Below are 20,939 nucleotides of genomic sequence, written 5' to 3'. Positions count from 1 at the left end.
AAGGCATCCAAGGGTGACAGGGAGTGGGCATCTCCTGCTCTTTCAGATGTGGCCAAATGTCTCCCTAATTCCTTTGTAGCCATTTCAACTAGCATGGCAGGGAGAGTGAGTGCCCTGTCTCTGCACACCCTGGGCCTCGTTTGGTGTCATCCAGTGGGCGTAAAGTGGCATCTTATACACTGTATGATTTCCCTGTCAAGAGTGACTGTGAGCCTCTGCGAACTTGGCTCTTAGGTCTCCTCTGTGTGGAGGGTCTCTGCCCGCATCCCTGACCCATTTCTCCACTGGGTGGCTTGCCTTCACCCGTTGACCTTGGGAACCCTTCCTGATTCTGCAGAGCAGTCTTTGCCGTTTAGGTGGGCTGCAAATATCTTCTCCCCGGTTGGTGTCAGCAATTTATTTTCTATCCAACTGAAATTTTTACTTTTAATGCAATCAAATGTATCAAACTTTTCTTTCTGCATTCCCTCCAGAATTAAAAAAAAAAAAAAATCCTCCCTTACCCCTGGCTCTGCAACCCAGCTGTGTCAGAGTGTGTGGGAGAGCTTGGGGAGGGCTGGTGTGTGCGCCTGACTACGTGCCGCCGAATCGTGGTCTGGGCGAGCCATTTGGGTGCACAAACCGAGAGTTAGCAAAAGGATATGAAGCGTGGCCCCAGACAAACGCCCTACACAGCCTCGCTTCTCTGATGAAAGCAATTGTCAAAACACACTTCCTTCTCCTCCCATGTTTTCTTGCGAGCGAGGATCCTACCTGCTCCGGCCGGTCGGAGCGACTCGCGCGGTCTCTGCAGCCCCCTGGGCGCGCTCACGTCCCACGGTGCGCTCCGGAGTGTAAAACGGAGAATGCGAAGCGAGTGATGGAGTAGCTGCCGGAGGGACTGAGGGTGGGGTGGGGAGAGGTGGGGGATGGAGGTGAACTAAGTTCTTCCAACGACTGTCTTGCAGAAACACTTAAAGAAAAGTGAAAAGAACAAACTGACAACTCATCTCTTTCCACTTGCCCAGAGCAGCTCCCGCGGCGCGCGGACCTCCCCGGGCAGCGCGCGTGTGCGCGCGCACGTGTGTGCGAGTCCACGCCGTGAACGTGGAGGGCTGAGGACTCCCGAACACTTCTCCTTCCAGGCAGCCGCCGATTGCAGGACGAGGGCGCTCGGGTCTTCGCTGCTCCGGAAACGGGTCTCCGGTAACTCGGATCCCTCATCCCGTACGCGGCCCGCGCCCCTGCCCCCGCCCCCCCGCACCCGCCATCCAGTTCGCGCTCGGCGCTCCAGGCCCGGGACTCGGACGCCGGCGGGGACCTGGGCGCGGGGCCGCGCGCACGCCTCGCCTCTAGGGTCTGCGGTTCCGGGCGGGGAGGAGGGATGAGCCGAGAGCCAGGGGAGCACGCAGGCCAAGCCTGCGGGATGCTGAGAAATGGTGAGGGGAGGATTCTCGGGGCGCAGCGCGGGAGAAACTTCAGGAAGCGCGTCGGAGGCGGGGCATCTGTGCTGCCACTAAAGGAAACCGGGAGGGACACGTTAGCGGCCAGGAGACCTCGCAGTCGTCCGAGCTCCGAGGTCGAGCCGCTGGTGGGAGAGCCGGGTCGCCGACTGAGCCCAGAAGGTGCAGAAGAGAGCTCCCTGCGTCCTGGGGCCCCAGCCCGGGTGCCCACCCGCGGCGTTGCCCGCAGGGCCCTGGCTTTCGGGCCCGTTTGAAAACCCCGGGCCGCGTCCCAGCTCGGGGTTCCTGGACAGGAGCGTCGGGGACCCCTGGGCCTCGCGCGGGTTCGCCTACGACTTTGTTTTCCAGACACACGTGGCCGCATCAGAAGAGAGTTTGAGAACCTCGGAAATCCAAAGTATCCACAGAATCGTGAGCGGGCTCAACCCCGCTTGGAAGGCATTTACGTTTCAGTTTGACTTAAATTTTGTACAATTTATAGCGACGTATTTCGGTTTTCCAAAAAAGAAAAGAAAAACAAAGGAAAACGCACAACCGAACTCTCGTGCTCTTTCTCCTGGTTCTTGCTGTCACTCGCTCCGCAGTCCCGCCAGGAAGTGCGGGCACAGGAAGAGAACTCGATTAGGAACACACTGGAAATGTGCCTTATACACTGAAACGACTTACATTTCACACGTGACTTTATTCGGGGGAACCACGTAAAACGTGTCTCTTTAATCTTAACTGACCCCCCTCCAAATTTACACGCTCCACAATGGCACCTATTTTCCCACCAAACTCTTACAAACTCCTCGGAAGACAGGGCAGAAGGCGGAACGAGAGAAAGGTCGAGTGAGGCTCAGGTTTTATTGAAATGCTCCAGTGTTATTGTCCTTCTTCCCCGAATCAAACCGACGTGGGAGGAGGCAGGTCCGGGACTCCCGCCGCCCGTCGGTGGCCAGGGACAGCGCCGGGGCCACCGCGGCGGGGACGAGGCGGCAGCCGCGGGCCACAGCGCCCCCTCGCCGCCCGCGCGCACGACTTCGGGCCGCGTCGCCGCTCAGCCTGCCCGGCTCCCGGGAGCCCCAGGACGGAGGTGGAGGGCGCCACGGTCTGCGCCGCCGCCGCTTTCCGGGAAGGGCCCGAAGCCCAAGCCCGCGAGCGTTTCTGCCGTTTCCCAGAGCTTGGCCTCCAGGAAACCACAGCTTCTTGAAACGTGCATGTCCACGCCGACTTGTTCCAAAGGCATCGGCCACTGTTGGGACAAGAAACAGAAATGTGACAGTGCTAACCATCACCACCCCCGCTTTTTTTTTTTTTTTTTGAATGCATACCTGGGGCAAAGGGGCGAGGGGATCCACCGTAAACCTGAAAGCTCACTGCCCATTTTAATGGTTCCGTGTGAGCGCGCTTTCCGGGCACTTACCCGGTTGGCCCTGCGTGCCGGCCCTTCTCTTTAAATCCAGCTCGGAGGGCAACTGAAAGCCACAGAAGCCAAGTGTACGTCCGGACGCAGACGCTCCACAGGCCTGAACGCCCTCCACGCCCGTGAGCGAAGCATCTAGGTCCCTGCTCTCGGAGAGAGGCGGGCCTGGCGGCCCGGGGCGCAGCCGAGCGCTCCCCGCGGTGACCCGAGACGCAGTTCCAGCGAATCCAGGCCACCGTCGCAGGCGGCCGCGCTCCCAGCCACCGCGTCGAGCCTCGACACATGCAGCCTGTTCTTTCGACTGAGTTTTTAAAAAGAAGACCCAGCCAACTTTAACCTACGAAAAGGGAAAGTGATTTTAAAAAAATCAGAGAGCTTTAAAGCGAAACGGAGTTTATATATCCCAATAACAATGCAGAGCGTTAAGTTTTAATGTCTCTGCGTAGGCATTTTAATTTGCTACAGTCTCTACTAATAAAAACGGCATGTAGGGCGATTCGGCTGTTTAATAGTGCAAGGTAGACGGGTTTTATTAGTAGCAGGCAGCAGTACGGAGAATTCAGATTTCAGTGGAGGAGTGTAATTGCTGGGGGATAAATACACTCGGAGAAGAGGCTGTCTTCAGAATCAGCAGCGCCGAGCTAGAGGCAGAGGGAAGAGCCTGGCAGCCCTTTCTGGAGATGCACCCTGGGCGAGTCGAGACCCTCCAAAGCCACGTGCACATGTCTGGTTATACACTTAATTGATGTCAAAATCGAGTGTATCGGAGCTTCTGCTTCTGCTCCAAACCGGGGATGTTTTTGTAATAATTCGCTGTTTTCTTTTCTGCCCGTGGCAGAGATCAGGCCCAGGAGAGAGATCGGGGGAGCGGGAGGGAGGGGGAGGGAGGGCGAGGGGGGGGCAGGCCCAAATGCTAATGAGACAACAGCAGGAACTGGTCTTTAGAAATGGAAATACTCAAGCCAGTCTTCCTTGGAGATAAAAATTAGACCTGATTTTTTCACTTAAACTATGTAATTGGAAGCGAACCGAAGGCCTGTAACCTGATCTGTTGCTGTTTATGTTGGTCATCCAACGTGTGTCTGTCTCATTTATGGCCTCTTCCCGGCCGAATTCCCTCCCAGGAAGACCACAAATGCCGTGGGTCCTGTCAAAGGCATGCTCCACAGGGCTGCTGGGGCCTCTGGCTCTCTCTCCTTCTCTTTCCTTTTTAACGCTAGGATAATTGATTTAAAATATCTGCCCTGAACTGAATTAGGACGTCCTGCTTGGGGTCACAGCATTGTTGAAACTCCCCTGCTGGGTCCTCACAGCGGCCCAGAGTGTGTGGGAAGTAGTGGGGGAGGGGCGGGGCGGAGGAGGGTGTGTTGGGGGGGAGGTGGCCAGTGAGGTGCGGCGGGAGCGGGCTGGGGTTTGTAGGCAGCGTGGGGGGACAGGTGGGGGCGAGTGGTTTGGGGCCTCGGGGGAGAGGCGGCTCGTTAAAGGGCCTGGACCGCACCTACCGGGAGCCACCCACCCGCAGGCCAAGGACGGTGGGTTCTGCTCAAGCCCGGCACTGCCGTTTACAACTGGTCCCCTGGACCTAGGGAAAGACAGACGCACCCTGACTGCCTCGAAGGTGCCGCAGGCGACCAGGCCGCAGACTGGGGCCTCATGGTCCCCGCGCTGCAGCCGCAGCCAGCAGAGCGGCCGCAGGACGCGCGCGCGGCGCCCGCGCGACCGCGACCCGAAAGCGATAACTCTGGTCACTCTGAGAGCTACCCAACCAACAGGGGGCTGCGGGAAGCGGGGGGGGGTCTGCGGGCCGGAGCTCCCAGCTACCGCGTTCTCCCCCTACAGGTCACCCACCCGAGACGGCCGCCGAAGAAGTGACACCTGTTGTGTGGGCCACCCCGCCGTATCCGCACACACCCGACCCCCCGTGGACCTCCTGAGCGCCACCGGTGACCTCCCCAACCCTCGGCCCCCCCAGCCCAGTCGCCAGACGCCCGCTTCCGCTGGCCCGGCCCCTGGAGAAGGTATGGGGAGAAGGGTGTTTTCGAGGGACTGGGGGTCCCAGGGCCCTTTGCTAAGCATCTCGCCGCTGGGCCCTGCGAAGCACCTCCCGAGTCGCCTGTTACCTGAGCTACCTGTGCTGCCGACTGCGCCGCCCTTGCCACCAGCCTGTCGTTTTCTCGTCCCTTCCCGAGTGACAGCGAGGCTTCACGTCGCGCCAGAGGCGGTCTGTCCGGTGACAATCATTCCCCCGAGTGTTTTACAACACAAATCCGAAAGAGGAGTCAACTTATTAAAACAAAATAAAATAAAACCCTTTGGGGGGGCTGCGTCTTCCCGGACGAAGCACTGGAGGCGTGGGCTAAAACGCTTCCTAGAGCAGAAAGTCCTAACACCCCGGGACCGGCTTGCCACTACGGATTTCGGGGCAGAAAGCTCACCTCAGGGCCCTCCTGGCAGTTCGCAACGAAAGTGCCCCGGATCCGGGTCCCGCGGGGACACGCCGGGCGGCGCGGGGCCGGAGACCAGACGCGAGGCCACGCGGGGAGCTTCGCACCGTGCGGCAGGCAGGGTGGACGCAGGAAGGTGGAAGTGAGAGCCACGCACGGCACCCCCAGGAGGACCCGGGCCTCGGGTGCCACACTCCCGCCCCATCACCCGCGGCTCTCGGCCCTGGCACTAGGGTCCTGCGCTCAGTCACCCGGGCGGAGAGGGGGCACGGGCCGTTCGTCCCCCCAAGTGGCAGCCCGGCGGCCTCTGCCGGGTTCTCGCGGGCCAAGCTGGGGGCGGGGCAAGGGAAGGGGGCCAGCGCGGCGGGGTCTGGGGGGCTGGCAGCGGAAGGTGGGAGGGCGGGTGCCGGGAGTCCGCGCGAGTGGGAGGGGGTGCGCACTGCTCGGCCCCGCCAGGCTGCGGGGCCGCGAGCCGCGGGCTGGGTCTGCGCGAGAGTCGACTGCGCCACAAAAGCCTGCGCGTCGCCACCGCCTCCTCCTCCCTCCCTCCCTCCTCCTCCTCCTCCTCCTCCCTCCCGCCGCCCGCTCCTCCACCCCCCGCTACTCCGCCCCCCTCCCCGGCCCGTCTCCGCCCCTCCCCCGGCCCCGGCCTGGCGGCTGGAGCGGGCGAAGCGGGCGGGGCAGGGGAGGGGGCGGGCGCCCGAATATGCAGATGAGCTCGTGACGGACAGCTCCGCGTTCCAATGTCCCTCGGAAACTCGAGCGCTCTTTCCTCAACTCCTCACTCCCGAGTCCAGACTCCCCCAAACCCCGACCGCCGGCCTGGCGCGCGGCTGCGCCCACCGGCTCCGCGCTGCCGCCGCCCCCGCCGCCGCCGCCGCCGCCGCCGCCCAGCCGCTCCCCCGGCCCGCGGGCCGCCCGGGCTAGTGCGCAGGCCAGCCTGCCTCGGCCGGCGGTCCCCGCGCCCGCCTCCGCCGCGCCGCGCCCCGGCCGGGCGTGGATGGAGGGCGCCGCGCGCCCTGCCCGCTGCTCGGCGTGACGCGGGCCCTGCGCCCCGCGCCCACCATGTCCTACCCGCAGGGCTACCTGTACCAGGCGCCCGGCTCGCTGGCGCTATACTCGTGCCCGGCGTACGGCGCGTCGGCACTGGCGGCGCCGCGCAGCGAGGAGCTGGCGCGCTCGGCGTCGGGCTCGGCGTTCAGCCCTTACCCGGGCTCCGCGGCCTTCACCGCGCAGGCGGCCACGGGCTTCGGCAGCCCGCTGCAGTACTCGGCCGACGCTGCCGCCGCCGCCGCCGGCTTCCCATCCTACATGGTAACCGCGCGCGGGCGGGCGGGCGAGCGGGACGCGGGACGCGGGACGCCGGGCGCGGAGACACTGATCGCGGCGCTGGAGGAGCGGGGCCGGGGATCCGCGAGCTGGGCGGCGGGGAACGTGCCGTGGGAGGTGTCTCCGCAGTCGCCGACTGGGGTCGCCGCGCTGCTGGCGGGACGAGAGTCCAGGGCAAGAGGCAGGGCGGTCGGCCGGCGACGTCCTGAGCGCGGGCCGAGCCTCGCGCTCCACGCCCTTCCCCTCGGCTGCAGGGGTCATTTTCCCCAAGAGCCTGTGAAGTGCGACTCCGCTGGGGTCGGGATGGGATCTGTCCTGGGTGGTCCTTCTTTCAGGCGCCGAAGCTCGGCCAGGAGTCCGGAGCGGGCCGGGGCTCGCTTCTTTCGGCGCGGGGCGCCAGGGTCGGCGCCACTGGGGCCTCCGGGGCGATTACCGAGTGTTTAGCATCTACTTGTAGGAGCTTGGGGGTCACCGGGCTGGGGAAGGGAGGGAGCATCGGCAGAGGCTCTGGGGCCCGGCCCGGCCGCCAAGATCTCAGCCTTAATCTGTCCCACAGGCCATGCTTCGGAAAAACGTGTCGGCCGGCGTTTGGCCAGCTAAGCGCCGCCTCGGTCCCCTGCGCACCGAGAGCAGCTCCTGCTTCCCCGACCCGGGGTCGGCCCGCGCTCCGCGGGGTCTGCAGCTGGGCCCGGCCGGGTGTGGCGAAGTGCGTTTTAGACGGTGGAGGCCGTAACGGGGGCTGGTGGCCACCTCCCGCCCTCGGCGGAATTCCAGGGCAGCGATGGAGTAGCTGGGGCCTCGGCGAAGGCTGTAAACGTCTCGAATTTAAACGTTAAAGGCTGAATTAACATGCTAATTACCACGTATTTGACGAATTCGAAACGGTGACTGGCTTCTGAGTTGCAAATTGGATTTGTCGAGCTTTAGGATGGTGAATAGCGGAGCGGGGGCTCTGGGGTAGTTTTTTAACCATATAAGGGCGGGGGAGGAGGAGCAGGGGAGGCAGCCGCCCTTAACATCCAGAGAAATTTAGATATCAAGAAACTACCTGTGGGCCTGTATGTGCGTTCGTATCTGTGTACGTCTGTACCGGCGGCCCAGGGGCATTTGGGGGAAGATGCGTCATTTTAGGAAAGTGAAATAGTTGGAAATTTTGAGAATAAAACCATATCGCTTTTCTTGATCAACAGCTGGCCTTAAATTACCCGCTGTGTCCTTTTGCTCTGTTGCTGCGGGAAGCGCAGCTGTAGCGCCGGAGGCATCGTGGGAAAGGCGGCCACGGGCGGGTGGAGGGGTCGCCTTGGCGCTGACGCCCGGCAGGTCCCCAAGGGACCCGCTCACCAGGCTCTTGTCGGTTGCAGGGTGCGCCCTACGACGCACACACGACCGGGATGACGGGCGCCATCAGCTACCACCCTTACGGGAGCGCGGCCTACCCGTACCAGCTCAATGACCCGGCCTACCGCAAGAACGCCACGCGGGATGCCACGGCCACGCTCAAGGCCTGGCTCAACGAGCACCGCAAGAACCCTTACCCCACCAAGGGCGAGAAGATCATGCTGGCCATCATCACCAAGATGACCCTCACGCAGGTCTCCACCTGGTTCGCCAACGCGCGCCGGCGGCTCAAGAAGGAGAACAAGATGACGTGGGCCCCCAGGAACAAAAGCGAGGACGAAGACGAGGACGAGGGCGACTCGGCAAGGAGCAAGGAGGAGAGTCCGGACAAGGCGCAGGAGGGCACCGAGACTTCGGCGGAGGACGAAGGTGAGAGGGGCCGAGGCGGGCGCAGGGTCGCAGGAGCTTTCTTCCCAGGCGGGGCACCAAGCTGAGGTCAGGGAGGATGAGGTCCGGGGTTGGGGGTGGCGGGGCGGGTGCTGCCCGCCCGACGCTCCAGGTTCGGGCTTGGAGTCTCGGCCGCCTGGCAGCTCCGGGGCCGAGAAACTCCTCGGTGAGCGCGTCCTGGGAGGTCACGCTCTCTCGAGGACGCGGCTCGGGTTGGGTCGAAGTGAGGGAGCAGGTGGGGCAGAGAGCCCCCGGGTGCCACAGACCGTGCCCGCGCCCCTGCAGGGATCAGCCTGCACGTCGACTCGCTCACGGATCACTCGTGCTCCGCCGAGTCGGACGGAGAGAAGCTGCCGTGCCAGGCCGGGGACCCCCTGTGCGAGTCGGGCTCGGAGTGCAAGGAGAAGTACGACGACCTGGAGGACGACGAGGACGACGACGAGGAGGGCGAGCGGGACCTGGCGCCGCCCAAGCCCGTGACCTCGTCGCCGCTCACCGGCGTGGAGGCGCCGCTGCTGAGCCCCCCATCCGAGGCCGCGCCCCGCGGGGGCGGCGGCGGCGGCGGCGGCAAGACGCCCCTGGGCAGCCGGACGTCGCCGGGCGCGCCGCCGCCCGCCAGCAAGCCCAAGCTGTGGTCTCTGGCCGAGATCGCCACGTCGGACCTCAAGCAGCCGAGCCTGGGCCCGGGCTGCGCGCCGCCGGGGCTGCCAGCGGCCGCCGCGCCCGCCTCGTCCGGGGCGCCGCCGGGCGGCTCGCCCTACCCCGCGTCGCCGCTGCTCGGCCGCCACCTCTACTACACGTCGCCCTTCTACGGCAACTACACAAACTACGGGAACTTGAACGCGGCGCTGCAGGGCCAGGGGCTCCTGCGGTACAACTCGGCGGCCGCGGCCCCCGGAGAGGCGCTGCACGCGGCGCCCAAGGCTGCCAGCGACGCGGGCAAGGCGGGCGCGCACCCGCTGGAGCCCCACTACCGGCCCCCCGGCGGCGGCTACGAGCCCAAGAAAGGTAGGCGGCCTGCGGCCCGCGGGGCCCTGGGGGAGGGGGCGCCGGCGGGTCCCCGGTTGGTGAGCACCCTCGAGGAGCCGGGGAAGGGGCAGGGGGACCTGTAGGTCTGGCCAGGGAAGCTTTGTCGCTTACACGAGAACAGGAAAAAGACAGGACGTCTTTGGACGGTGGTTCTTGGACTACAAGTTAGCAGTGAAGGGGTGGTGAGGGCAGAAAGGGGGCGGAGGGCCAGGCGATCCTGCCTCGCAACGGGACTTGCCCCCTTATAACTGACTTTTCATTTGATTTATCATTATTACCGTTATTAGTATTCTCGTGACTGTTTTCATTCGGGCAAACACAAATTGCCACAAGATGCAGCTGCCAGCTTTCCCCCTGCTGACTGAGCCTAAGCGTCTGTATGTTCTGTCCCTTTATAGAGTCTCAGCTGAATCTCCTCGTCCGCCTTTGGCTGGAAGGAAACAAAACGTTCTAGTTCTTCCCAGAGGCCTTAGTTTTTAAATCTTCAAAATAGAAAACGAGAACCTATTTTCTTTCTCTCCTTTTCTTTATATCGTCTATGCTGCTCATAATTCAGGCTTGAGCTGATAAGACCTGTAAAAGGAGTCGAGGGGGAGAGAAAATGAGGACGCGGAAACGTGACCGAAGTCTGTCTCAGGCAGGGGTGGTGGAGACAGCGGGCTCCCCCAAACTGCTCGCTGGGCGCAGGGGGCAAGGGCGTTGCAAGCGTGGGTGTGCGGGCTGGTGGCTGTGCTGCTGTCTGGGAGCCTGATGGCTCTGGGGGTGGGTTCTGACTCACTGCCCCCTCCCCTGACAGATGCCAGTGAGGGCTGCACCGTGGTTGGTGGAGGCCTCCAGCCCTACGTATAGAAGGGCCGCACGCAGCAATGCAAGTAAGTGGGCTCCCTGGGGTTCCCCCCTACCCCTTGGGGAGCCTCCCCGAACCAGTTGCCCTGTAAACTTGCTTAATGTGTATTTCTTGCTTTTCGTCAGGGGGTTTGAGGACAGAGCACTGCAATCTTCCCCGGTTTTTTTTGTTTTGTTTTTCCCTTTAAGTGGGAGAGGATCCATTCTCTTTTAGAGAGTCCCTCTTTTTCTGCTCAAGTTCTGCTTTACAGAATCACTCCTTTAACTGGAATGTATTTATTGCACTACTGCTGTTGTTTTCTCTTTGGAAAAAATAGATTCTTAAAATCTGGGTATTTGTATGCAACTTGGAACTTTTTTTGTTTTTTTAACTACGCTAGACCCTTAATAGACACTTGCTTTGATGAGCGAGTGCTCCTGAAACTTGGGGTATCAAACCCCTTTATAGATGATCTTTGCAGAGTCAGACTGTAGAGACATAGAAGGACTAGTCTAGTCTTTTATCAGGCTTGTCCCTATGTCCAGATGGACTAGATAGGGCCGTGCAGTTCGCCTGGCTGACAGCAGTAACTCAAAAAATACCTACTTTACAAGTAGGCACAATTGCTAATCACAGATCTTGAAGATGGGAAAGATGCAAAACCATTTCAGATGGACTCTTTTTTAGAATATGATGATGTTGGCATGGGACTGAAGGATTTGGGATGATTTGGTTTTTTCCTTGGTCCACAGGTAGGTGTCACAATTGCTTTGGAAAAAAAAAGTCAGCAGGCCATTCTCTCTTCCCAAGTTCATAAATATACAGATATATAAAACAAAAAATGATCTCTAAATCCGGACCACATCTTGTGCCACTGTAAAAGAGAAGGATCCACAGGGCACTGCCAACCCACAGACTCTATTGGAACAGACTTTTGTTGGACATACGTGAATTTGTTGGCATAGTATAGCTTCCCCAATGTATGTGTGACTTTTGAAAACAATCTTTTTTCTCAGGATATCTTGAATTGATCACTTCATTGCCACGGTATATATTCTATAGGTGTGATAGGATTTACTGTAAAGTTTATTTGTAAAAGATGTACACAGTAGAAATAAAACGTGATTATAGAACTTGAGTACTTAAGAAGTGGAAACAAATTTGATATTTATTTTTATAATGATATAAAGCTTCTAGTAATTTATGCAAGTTGTATTGCAATGGAATCTAAACCTTTTGTAAATAAATTCTGCCTGGTTTTTATTTGAACATTGCTGGTTATATAATCTTTGTTGGTTGTTTAACAAGAATTCTTTACTAATTTATATCTTAAATTGTAAATAAAAACAAACTAGTCTACAACAATGTGGTGTCTGGGGCTCATTTGTCCTGGAAGAGTGATTTGGGTAGGGAGTCCTGGTGATAGCAGCCCCTCTGCCCAGGTGATCTGACCTCAGGCTTTTTAATGAAAATGTGTAAAATAATCTCTCCCTTCTCCTGCTCCTACAAAAAGGCAGATGGAAGAGAAGTACACAGTAGGGAGATATGTATGGTTTTAGGTTATTTATATACACATGCATTGCAAGAAAATTCAGATTTTGTGTTCTGAATATGAAAACGGCTTGTTAGTGTACATTTTAAAAGCATGGCAAGATAAAATGATCTGATATGCCTATGCATTAGGATCCATTTTATATTTATTTCTGGTATAGGCTTATTGAACCTTCTCAGTAACTAGAGAATTGTGATAACATGGATAATAGTTACACCCTCACCATAAATTATTGAGGGAAATAATTGTTTATTATAACCTTGAATTATCCAAATTGGAACAGATTATTCAGATTTATTGGATGACTTCTTAACTCTCGTTTTCATATAACTCACATTAAACACACGGTGAAAATCTGGGAGGAGAGATTTATTTTCCTTGCAGTGACTCTTACCCTTACCCTGGGGGGAAAGAAAAGTTTAAAGAACCTTAGCCTATTGCCTCGTTATTGTGTTACTATCTAATTATAGGACAAGCCTAGAATTTGTAGTCAGGGAACATATTCCCTTTGATTAGTATCATAAAAGCAGCAAAACTGTCACTTTAATTTTCAGCAAAATTATATGGATATCCATATAATATAATTTCAGAAAAGAAATGAACAATCATTTATTTCCTCTCCAAAGATAAATTGAGTGAATATAACTTACAGTTATAAAACAAGAATAATAGCTTCTTAGATTGCCCTTTAATCAATCATACACTTATTTTTCAAGAGGTTCATCTATTTTATTCCATGATTAATAATGTTGCAGCCTGAGAGCATTATTGGATCCCAGCGGGGGTCGTCCCGGATGCTTTTAGCTGCTTTGGAATGGTCAGTTGGGGTTCATTATGGGCTGATATTGAACAATTTATAAAATCTTGTCTAAACATCTGCCAGCTCCGATAGGCCGATGTGTCTGAGGATGGGAAATTGCTGGACCAGTTGATATTGACAAACGGATCTCTCTCCAGTGGCTTTTTGTGCCTTAGAAATTAGTGGCCTCTTGCTGGGGTCTTGTTAGAAAGGGTATTTGAAAGTAATCTTAGATACTTGAGGCAAATCCAGGGGGCTGTGAACTGGTCACAGAGCCATGCCTATGGGGAGGAACGGTGGGGTCTGACTGCCAATGGAGACGCAGGCCAAGGTTTCGGTTTTCTATTACTTCTCAGGCATTTTGTTGGCTTTGAGTAGATAAGCATTTGGAGGTTAGCAGAAAGCGAATCTCTGGGGTACACAACTATTTTTTTCTCCTTCCTGCCTCTCCTAGTAAGAGACCTTGACATGTTTGGATCTGAGCTATCTCTTGGCAACAGGGAAGATTTTTCACGTGGGCAGCCTGGTTACTCTGTGGCAGCACGTCTGGAAGAAAACAAATTCGAGTCTGTGGACATAAAAGTGAGGCGGGAGCTCCTTTGCCTGTTTTTGTCTTAGATGAAACCTTTGTAGAATTACTGTGAAGATAATGATTTTCCCTCCAGATAGCGTTTGACATTGCCATACGAAGGCGTTAAGTAGTTTTGCTTTTACTAATATTAGCTATAGTTCCTAAGTCAGCAGGGAATACAATGCACATGGCAGCAATATCTGCTATATGCAATATTATAATTTGAATATTTGAAGACTTCAGTGAAAAGTATGAAAGTTAACAATATTTAACAAATTAAGCACTGAAAGACCATGCCCCCAGTGAGGATACACAGCGAGGGCACTCCATCTCTTAAAGAAGTGTGGAGTGGAGAAGTAGGAAACCCAGGCAAAAATTGATCTCCCTTGCACATGTTCAGAAATTGAAGCCTGGATAAAAGCTGTCTCCCTTTGGAACCGAAGATTGTTTTACCTGGACATGTGATCCCTTCCCTACACACACACACACACACACACACACACACACAGCAGCCCTCGCTCAGGGATAACGCATACCTTTCAATGGGTGAAAACTCAAAGCAGCGCAGGAGATTAGCCCAGGCTAACGAATCTTCTTTGATGTTTATAAGTCCAACAAATTATCAAAGATTTCCATAACTTACCCACCCTGCCTCCTGACCTGAATTTCTTTCTGGAAAACTTGATTTTGAAATGTGCTCTAAGCACATAAAAGCTGCAGGTGTTTAGCGGGATCTTTTTAAGGAAATGCAGAGTGAGTTATGGTTTCTCCACGCAGATCCTTAGGGAAGATGAGGGAGAAACAGAGACAGAGATAGAGACACAGACACAGAGACAGAGAGACCCTTCTTAGGGAAGGAAGTTGCTGCGTCTGATTTTTATCTTTTGCTTTAAAATCTAGCTAATCAAACATTACGTCCTGGCCCACGAAGACTTTCGCAGATGTTAGCGGAGGCGAGGGAGGCGCGCAGTGGCGAGCACGCGGGGCCTTGGGGACGCGGGCCTGGCCCGGCCTCCCGCCCCTCGGCTGGGATGCAGCCCGCGATCCGGCCGGCCGGCCTCTACCCCGCGCGGCCCCGGGTGCTTTAGAGCAGATTTATCGGAATTCGCGCTTTAATCTCAGGTGGGCCCCGGGGTCGGGCGCTGCCGAGAGCAAGGGTAGCGCTTGCCCGGCGGCCGCAGGCTCCGCTCCCGTCAAATGTCAACATTTGTTCCCAATAAAAGAGTTATTGTTTCTGTAAAGCTGCCGGGCAACTGCCTTTGAAACTTGAAAAGAACTTCATCCACCTTTGTCTGCGGCGAGGCCGCGGGGGCGGCGGAGAGGAAGGGGCCGGGCGCCCGGGCCGGGGCTCCGCGCAACCCGCATCCCTCGCTGCCGCCGCCCCCGCCGCCGCCGCCGCCGCCGAGCAGGTCCAGGAAGCGGGGAAGCGGCCGGGTGGCCGCGAGGCTGTCCTCCGCGCGTGTTTATCCGGCATCTTTGCACCTGGCCCGTGCGCACCGCTGCGGAAAGCGCGGACGGAGCAGCCGCCCTCCACTGGCCGCGTGCGTTTTAGGGTCATTTAAAATCGCACTGAAATACTATCAAAGAGGCTAAGAGTCAAGTCGACCCTTTTGTTTCTTAACGTGACGGAATAAATGTGCCCTAAACTTTCTCTGCTCGAGTCGCAGTAAAGAGACAATCAGTTTGCAAAAATCATTACAAAGCCATTTATCTTTTCAGTCGGAGGCATCCCTTTTCAGATGTAAATAATACGCTGGATTATTAGAAAGTTTCTCCAAGTAACAGTCTACACTGATTATCCACCATATACTTTTTCTTTAGTTTCCCAGTGCATTGAAAATCCCAAGGAAAACATTCATTTTAACCTCAAACTAAGGATATAAATAGACCCATTAAATATGTGTTTTTACACTGCCTTTTACAAAAATAACATTTTAAACATTAAAAAAAAAATGTGTTAACCCAAGAGACAATCTTGGGAACAATACACAACAGTCTGTGATATGTGGATATTATGATTAACATCATTTGAATTTCTACAAATCGCAAAGGGGACATATCCCTTTGATGTATTTGCAAACCTTTATGTAAGTGACAAATCCCTGCAGATATTTTAAAGGCTTATTATAAGGAGAAGTAATCTATGACAATATAATTTTCCAGTTGCTGGAAATTACTTTCTATTGGCCACGATGAAACCACACGCCAGCCCTTCCCTTTGCTTGGGCTAGAATGTTAGGAAACCGGTGTTTGATGCTATGCACTTGGATGCCAGGCATTGGTAGGCGAGGGAGACACCACTTCTACCCCCAGTTTGGGGAGCAAATACCCCCATTTTCATGCTCTCCTCTGCTTTTTCACCTGCATCTCCAGCAAACAGAGGGATATAGTCTCAGCTGGCACCTACACCCTCCACCCTCCAGGCAGAGAAAAGAGGCTTGTATTCCCTCTACTGAGGGCAGAGTGTTCTTGCTCTTTCTAAGAAAGATAACAATTGAAGCTGTTAGGAAGGAGGACTCTACTGGTAATATAATGCAAATGGGATGAGTCAGGAAATCTGCCGTCTGTTCTTTTGCAACCCCAGGTAAAAGGAAAGAGGAAGAATGATTTTTGTTTGTTTGTTTAAGTGTGGCTCCAAGATAATAAGGAAGTATCTTTTAAAAAGGTGTCCCGATGTTACTTGGTTCTAGATGAAACTGAAAACAAATTAAATCTAAGATTCTTAAAGAAGCAGCTGTGAGGTTTGGGGCTGCCTCCAAACGGGAACTGAGTGCATGTTCATAGGCAATGCCCAGAGGGGAGGAACAAAATAACACTACACAAGCACTCACGTTTTTTTAGGGGGGGCGGGGGGAATTGACAATTGATTGTAAGTCCTGATCAGTTATTCACCATTAGTGTCAACAACCGGGTTATAATTACCTTTGGTTATTTTAAAGAATATATATATATATTTTCATTTCTCTGATTGGGTAATTAGTTAATGTTCTTGAGTAACCATTTTAAGAGATGATCAGACCAGGCCCCTTCTGTTGGCGACCTTTAGGGAAAACACACATTCATGCTCTCCTTGTCAGAAATTCCCTCCCAGCCTCCATTCTACTAACGGGCACCTTTATGTCCCCCCTCTGCCATAAGTAATGATTCGGGAGGAAAAGGGGAAAATGACAGACAAATAGAGTGCAGCTGGAATTAATAAGGCTGACCAGAGTTAGTGGGGCTGGGACTCGCAGCCGCAGGTCTAAGCAAGGCCGGTAAAGGTGCCAGCATTTCCAGCCTTACCCCTCCAAGATCAAGAGAAAGCGCAAAGCGAACATTTTAACCCCTGACATTTTCTAACAGGGGAAGGTGGGCTGGGGGAGGACCCCTGTTTTCAGGCCCTGCTCCTACCAGCACAGTGGGACCACCCTGGCCTAGGGATGGGAAGGGTACCGGGCGTTCGTCCTGAGCAGGTGCGGGTCCCGCGGGACCCGGGGGTGTCACGAGCCCTGAAAAGTTGGGAGGTGAGTTAGCAGGTCAGGTGGGGACAAGTAGGCGGCCCAGGAAGACAGGGGAGGCCGATCGGTGCCCCGACGTGCTGGGTGGGCAGAGGCAGTGTCAGCCCAGGAGGCCGCTCCGCAGCGTGCGGAGGGGGAGCCGTGGGCGCCGGCGGCCCCGGGTGAGGTGCGTGACCTGGAGGCGCCCTGCTCCCGGCCGCGCTCTCCACAGGGACCCCCGGGGGCCCGAAGTTCATTAAGGGCCTTTAACCCAGGGTCGGTTCTGAGCCCACGTTTGGCCCCTGCACAACTACTACAATCATTTCTTCAAGGAACTGTCTTTCCTCCACGGTCTCCAGCCCCCTGGGCCGTCCGGGCTGAGGACGTCCTTCAGCTGACACCCCTAGACCCATTTCTGTCCTACTGGCCTCCAGGGCTGCGCCGCCACGTGTGCGCTCACTGGTCACATCGAGGCCCCCAAAGGCAGCGGCCAGGACCGAGGCGGGCTAGCAGAGCAGCAGCAGGTCCAGGGACCGCGGAGAGCGCGGGAGGGACCGCAGGGCCCGGCTGGGAGCCCTCGCCCGGGGTACTGGGAAGTGCGGGGGGGCGCGGGGGCCGCTGAGGAGAGGGCAGAGCCCCCGCCCAGATCTCGCTCCGGGAGGCCCGGGTCCAGTGGCCTGCTGATGTCCTCCCGCCACTTCCAGGCCCCGTCCCCTCAGGGAGACGGTCTGGCCCTTCGCAGCCTCCTTAGGGAAGGCCGCAGCCAGGCGCCCGGGGCCCGTCCACCAGCCTGCAGGCACGCGCGACGCCTGCCCGCTCCCAGCGGGGGCCCATCCCGGGCTCCTCCGACGACTCCCGCCCCCGCCTGCCCTCCGCTAGCCCCCACCCTGGCCCTACGCCTGCTCCCTCCCCTGGACAAGTCTCCCCTCCTCCTCCCGGCCCCTCTCGCGGGCCCCCTGCCCTCCAGCCCTGCTCCGGACACCCTCGCGGGCGGCTCTGGGTGCCGCAACCCTGCCGCTCAGGAGCGCGGGCGTGCGCGGGGAAGGGGCGACGAGTCCACACCCTAGCTGCCGCGAATCGAAAGCACTGCCTCCAAGTTTAGGATGAGGGAGGGTCGGCTGGGCGCCCTCCCCACGCCCAGGAGGGAGGAGCCGCCGCCAGCCCTGCTGTCCGCCCCCTTCCCTCGGTTCTTTTGCGGGTCTTTACGGCACGCACAAGGCAACTGCGCGGTGCTGGGAGCAGAGCTCGAGGTGATATTCGCTCGGCAGCTGAGAGCACTTGCCCCGCACCGGTGGCCGCCTTCGTGGCGCGCGCCCGGAAGGTCCCGCCGGGCAGTGACCGGGGCGGGGACCCCGCGCGCCCCCAGCCGCCTTCCCAGGACCCGCGCGGAGGAGCCTGACCGCACAGCTCGCCTGGCGGGGCCTTCCCTCTGGGACGACCTGGATAAACCTAGCCAGGGGCCGGAGGGCGCTCGACTGAGCCGCTGGCGTCTGGGTACGACTCCCCGCAGGCCAGTGGCCTGAGACATCTCTTCTCCTTTTCAGGGAATTTACCAGGAGAAGTCAGGGTTTTATAGGCCCGATCAAGCAAGTTTAGTTACCTCGACACACTCTCCCTCCCCCCAACTCCCGCCCCGCACTTCTCTTTAAGAACAAGCTGGAGGGCTGCCTGGAGGTGGTGACAAGCCTACGTGGACGCAGCGGAGTTCACGGCCTGGATGGGGGCGCCCGCGAGCGGCCAGGTCGCCTGGGTTTCGTCCAGCTACAGCTCCTGAGGACAAGCTCTAGAGTCAAAGGCGGTGGGGGGGGGGCGTCCTGGAACCCAGTCTCACTGCCAACACTTCATTTCTGGGACTCCTGGCTGCCAGACCACACTGTGGGGTGGCCACTGGCGACTTTGACTTGGACGCTCAGAGCTGGTAGTGCCGGGGCGGGACCATGGGAGCAGCGCCCCCATCCTCCCACCGGTGGGGAGAGCGTCCCCGAGAGCAGGACCTGCAGGAGGCCCCAGCGGCCGCGGGGGAGGCTCTGGGGTGGGGCTGGGGCAGTGAAGTTTGGGTCCGGGGAGGCGGTGTGCTTTGTAACCTTTGGGAGTCGGGCCCTGTTGTTGATCTGGGTAAGTTGTGCCCCCGACCCGACCTCGGCCCCGTCCCTCCCGCCATCCGACTCCCGGGGGTAACTCGACCCTGGAGGTCCGTACAGCCGAGATGGGGAGATGGTGGACCGGAGCGGAGATGGTGGACGGGAGCCTGGACCAGCCCGCCAAGGCCTGGAGGCGGGAAGGGGGTGGGGCGGGAGGCAGGAGGCGGGGCCTTGGGGACCCCTGGGCCCAAGTGCGGGGCAGATCGGGCGCCAGGACGCTAGTTTATTTAAATAGGAGGCCCAGGCCAGTTCCAGGTTTATTCTTTCTGGCTCTCAAGCAGTGGGAAAACAATCCGTTTAAAATGATTAGTGATACTCAGCCCCTCAAATAATAGTGAGTTAGGTGGTAATGGGCCCAGATGTAAACAGGAGTTACTGAAAGGGCCCGCTTCCTCCGGGAGGGCCTGTCTGCGGTGGGTAGGATGAGCCCAAGCCCTGATGGGAAACACAGTTGGTTTAACCTCTCCGTGGGGCTGGACCTCTTACGAAGCAGGCGCTGAGTCAAGGCTGTGCTTTGAAAGAAGATAAAGCCGTCTTGCCAGGAGTCAGCACACAAATGAGTTATAATGTAAACTTTTCGACTGACGTTAGATCTTTAAGTAGAAGCAAATGATGTGCTCAGGTGCTCGAAGCCCCTCCTCTCCCTGCCTTCCCCCTGCAAGCTCGGCAGAGTGCGAAGGGAGAGGCTTCGCTGCAGGTGGGCTGTGGGCTGCAGGAGTGCGGCGGGCTGTCCCAGGCTGGGTGCACTCCTGGCCTCTTACCTCGAGGTAAGGAGAAGCCGCTGAGAGCACATCTGTGGGAAAGGGACCAGTCGTGTTCCTAACTCACCGCGGTGTTAGGAGGCCCAGGAGGCACTTCTTTTCTGGTAGGGGCTTATGCGCAGGAGTACTGGCAGCCTCAGGCTGGGTGCTTAGAGGCAGCCGCTGACGACTGTGATGGGGTCCTCGCCTGGAGGGTGTCCCGCATGAGAGGATGGGGTGCAAGCTCTGAGCAGGGCGGGCAGGCGCCTGCTTAGCAGGGCCCCAGTGCTGGCTCTGGACAGCGGTCCTGCAGGAGGAGTAGTGCCTGCGCTCTGCTAGGCAGAGAACCCCGGACAAGGCAATGGAGGCCGGTGACCTCCACAACCTAGGCAGGGGAGGGAATAGCACTCAGCGATTCTGCCGTGGCCCTTTGTGTGCCCCAAGTGGCTCTCCTCCCAAAGCCCAGCTCCTCCTGCCCCGGAGGCTCTGCCAGGGTACTCCCTGCTCGGCTAGGCTGGCCCTGGCATCACTATCCACCTGCCCCGGTCGGTCCACTCACAGACCTCATCCCAGCCCGAGGCCCAGTGACGGCCATGCAGGGGTCAGGCCAAGAGGATAAATGAGGCCCCTTCAGTGTCCGAATCCTGAACATTTGTAAATCAGGCTTATAAACTGTTCCATGCAATATGTTTTAGCTTTTCTACCTGGGAAAGTACACCTTCAACTGACAACAGTCACAAAATATGTGCAAAGCATAACTTGCACAGGAGTCATCACCATATCAAAGAGGATTGAATTTAATGATTACTGTGCACGTCTGAGTGTTTCATTCTGAGGGGTGGCAAAGCTTGGATTAGTAATAAAGACTGTGTAATTCATAAATTATATATTTATTCATTTTTTTCCTTGTCTTCTTTGCAGCAGGATCACTCCTTCCCTTGTAGTAATCAAGATTTTCATATAATTTGTGTTCCACTGACAATAATGATTCAAAAATTAAAAAGTAATTGTATTCAAAGTGTACATTTAAGTATATTTTCAACAGAAACTGTATAGTAAACCACATGCAAAATGTAAGAATAAACTTAACTGGATGTTCTTTATTTTTATTTGCTAAGTCTGGCAAGCCTATTACTGATGAGATACATTAAAAATATTTGTCTAGTGAGATTTTTTCGTACATGGCTTGGAGGAGAGGTGTATGGAAGGGAGAAATTGAGGCAGAATTGACAGAACTGAATTTAGTGACTGTGAGTGGATAGAATTAGAGGTGTAAGGTGGCTCGGGTTCAAGCCAGACTCCCATCACCCTGTGGTAGAAAGCAGGCAGACCTTGTCTTTATACACAGAGACCTCAACAGTCCTTCCCACCAAAGGATGGCCCTCCAAGCCCTCCATCTC

At 56.7% G+C, this 20,939-nt stretch overlaps 1 protein-coding gene across 10 annotated transcripts in view; it reads left to right on the top strand.

Moving 5' to 3' along the window:
• The first annotated feature begins 4,290 nt into the window (after window positions 1–4,290).
• Window positions 4,291–20,939, top strand: part of IRX2 (iroquois homeobox 2) — a 38,422-nt gene continuing 21,773 nt past the window's right edge. For 2 of the 10 annotated variants that reach the window (XM_036848271.1, XM_036848272.1), the window contains exons 1-4: window positions 5,936–6,605; window positions 7,965–8,387; window positions 8,691–9,413; window positions 10,231–10,306. In XM_036848271.1, the coding sequence (XP_036704166.1) occupies window positions 6,035–6,605; window positions 7,965–8,387; window positions 8,691–9,413; window positions 10,231–10,283 (1,770 nt within the window). In that variant the 5' untranslated portion in view covers window positions 5,936–6,034 and the 3' untranslated portion in view covers window positions 10,284–10,306. The other 8 variants (XR_005019407.1, XM_036848277.1, XM_036848270.1 and 5 more) reach the window with 8 other exon arrangements.

This window comes from Balaenoptera musculus, chromosome 3 (assembly GCF_009873245.2).
Source record: "Balaenoptera musculus isolate JJ_BM4_2016_0621 chromosome 3, mBalMus1.pri.v3, whole genome shotgun sequence".
NCBI classification, from domain to species: domain Eukaryota; kingdom Metazoa; phylum Chordata; class Mammalia; order Artiodactyla; family Balaenopteridae; genus Balaenoptera; species Balaenoptera musculus.
Note: the sequence above shows the minus strand (reverse complement) of the source record. Positions and strands in the feature narration are given on the sequence as shown.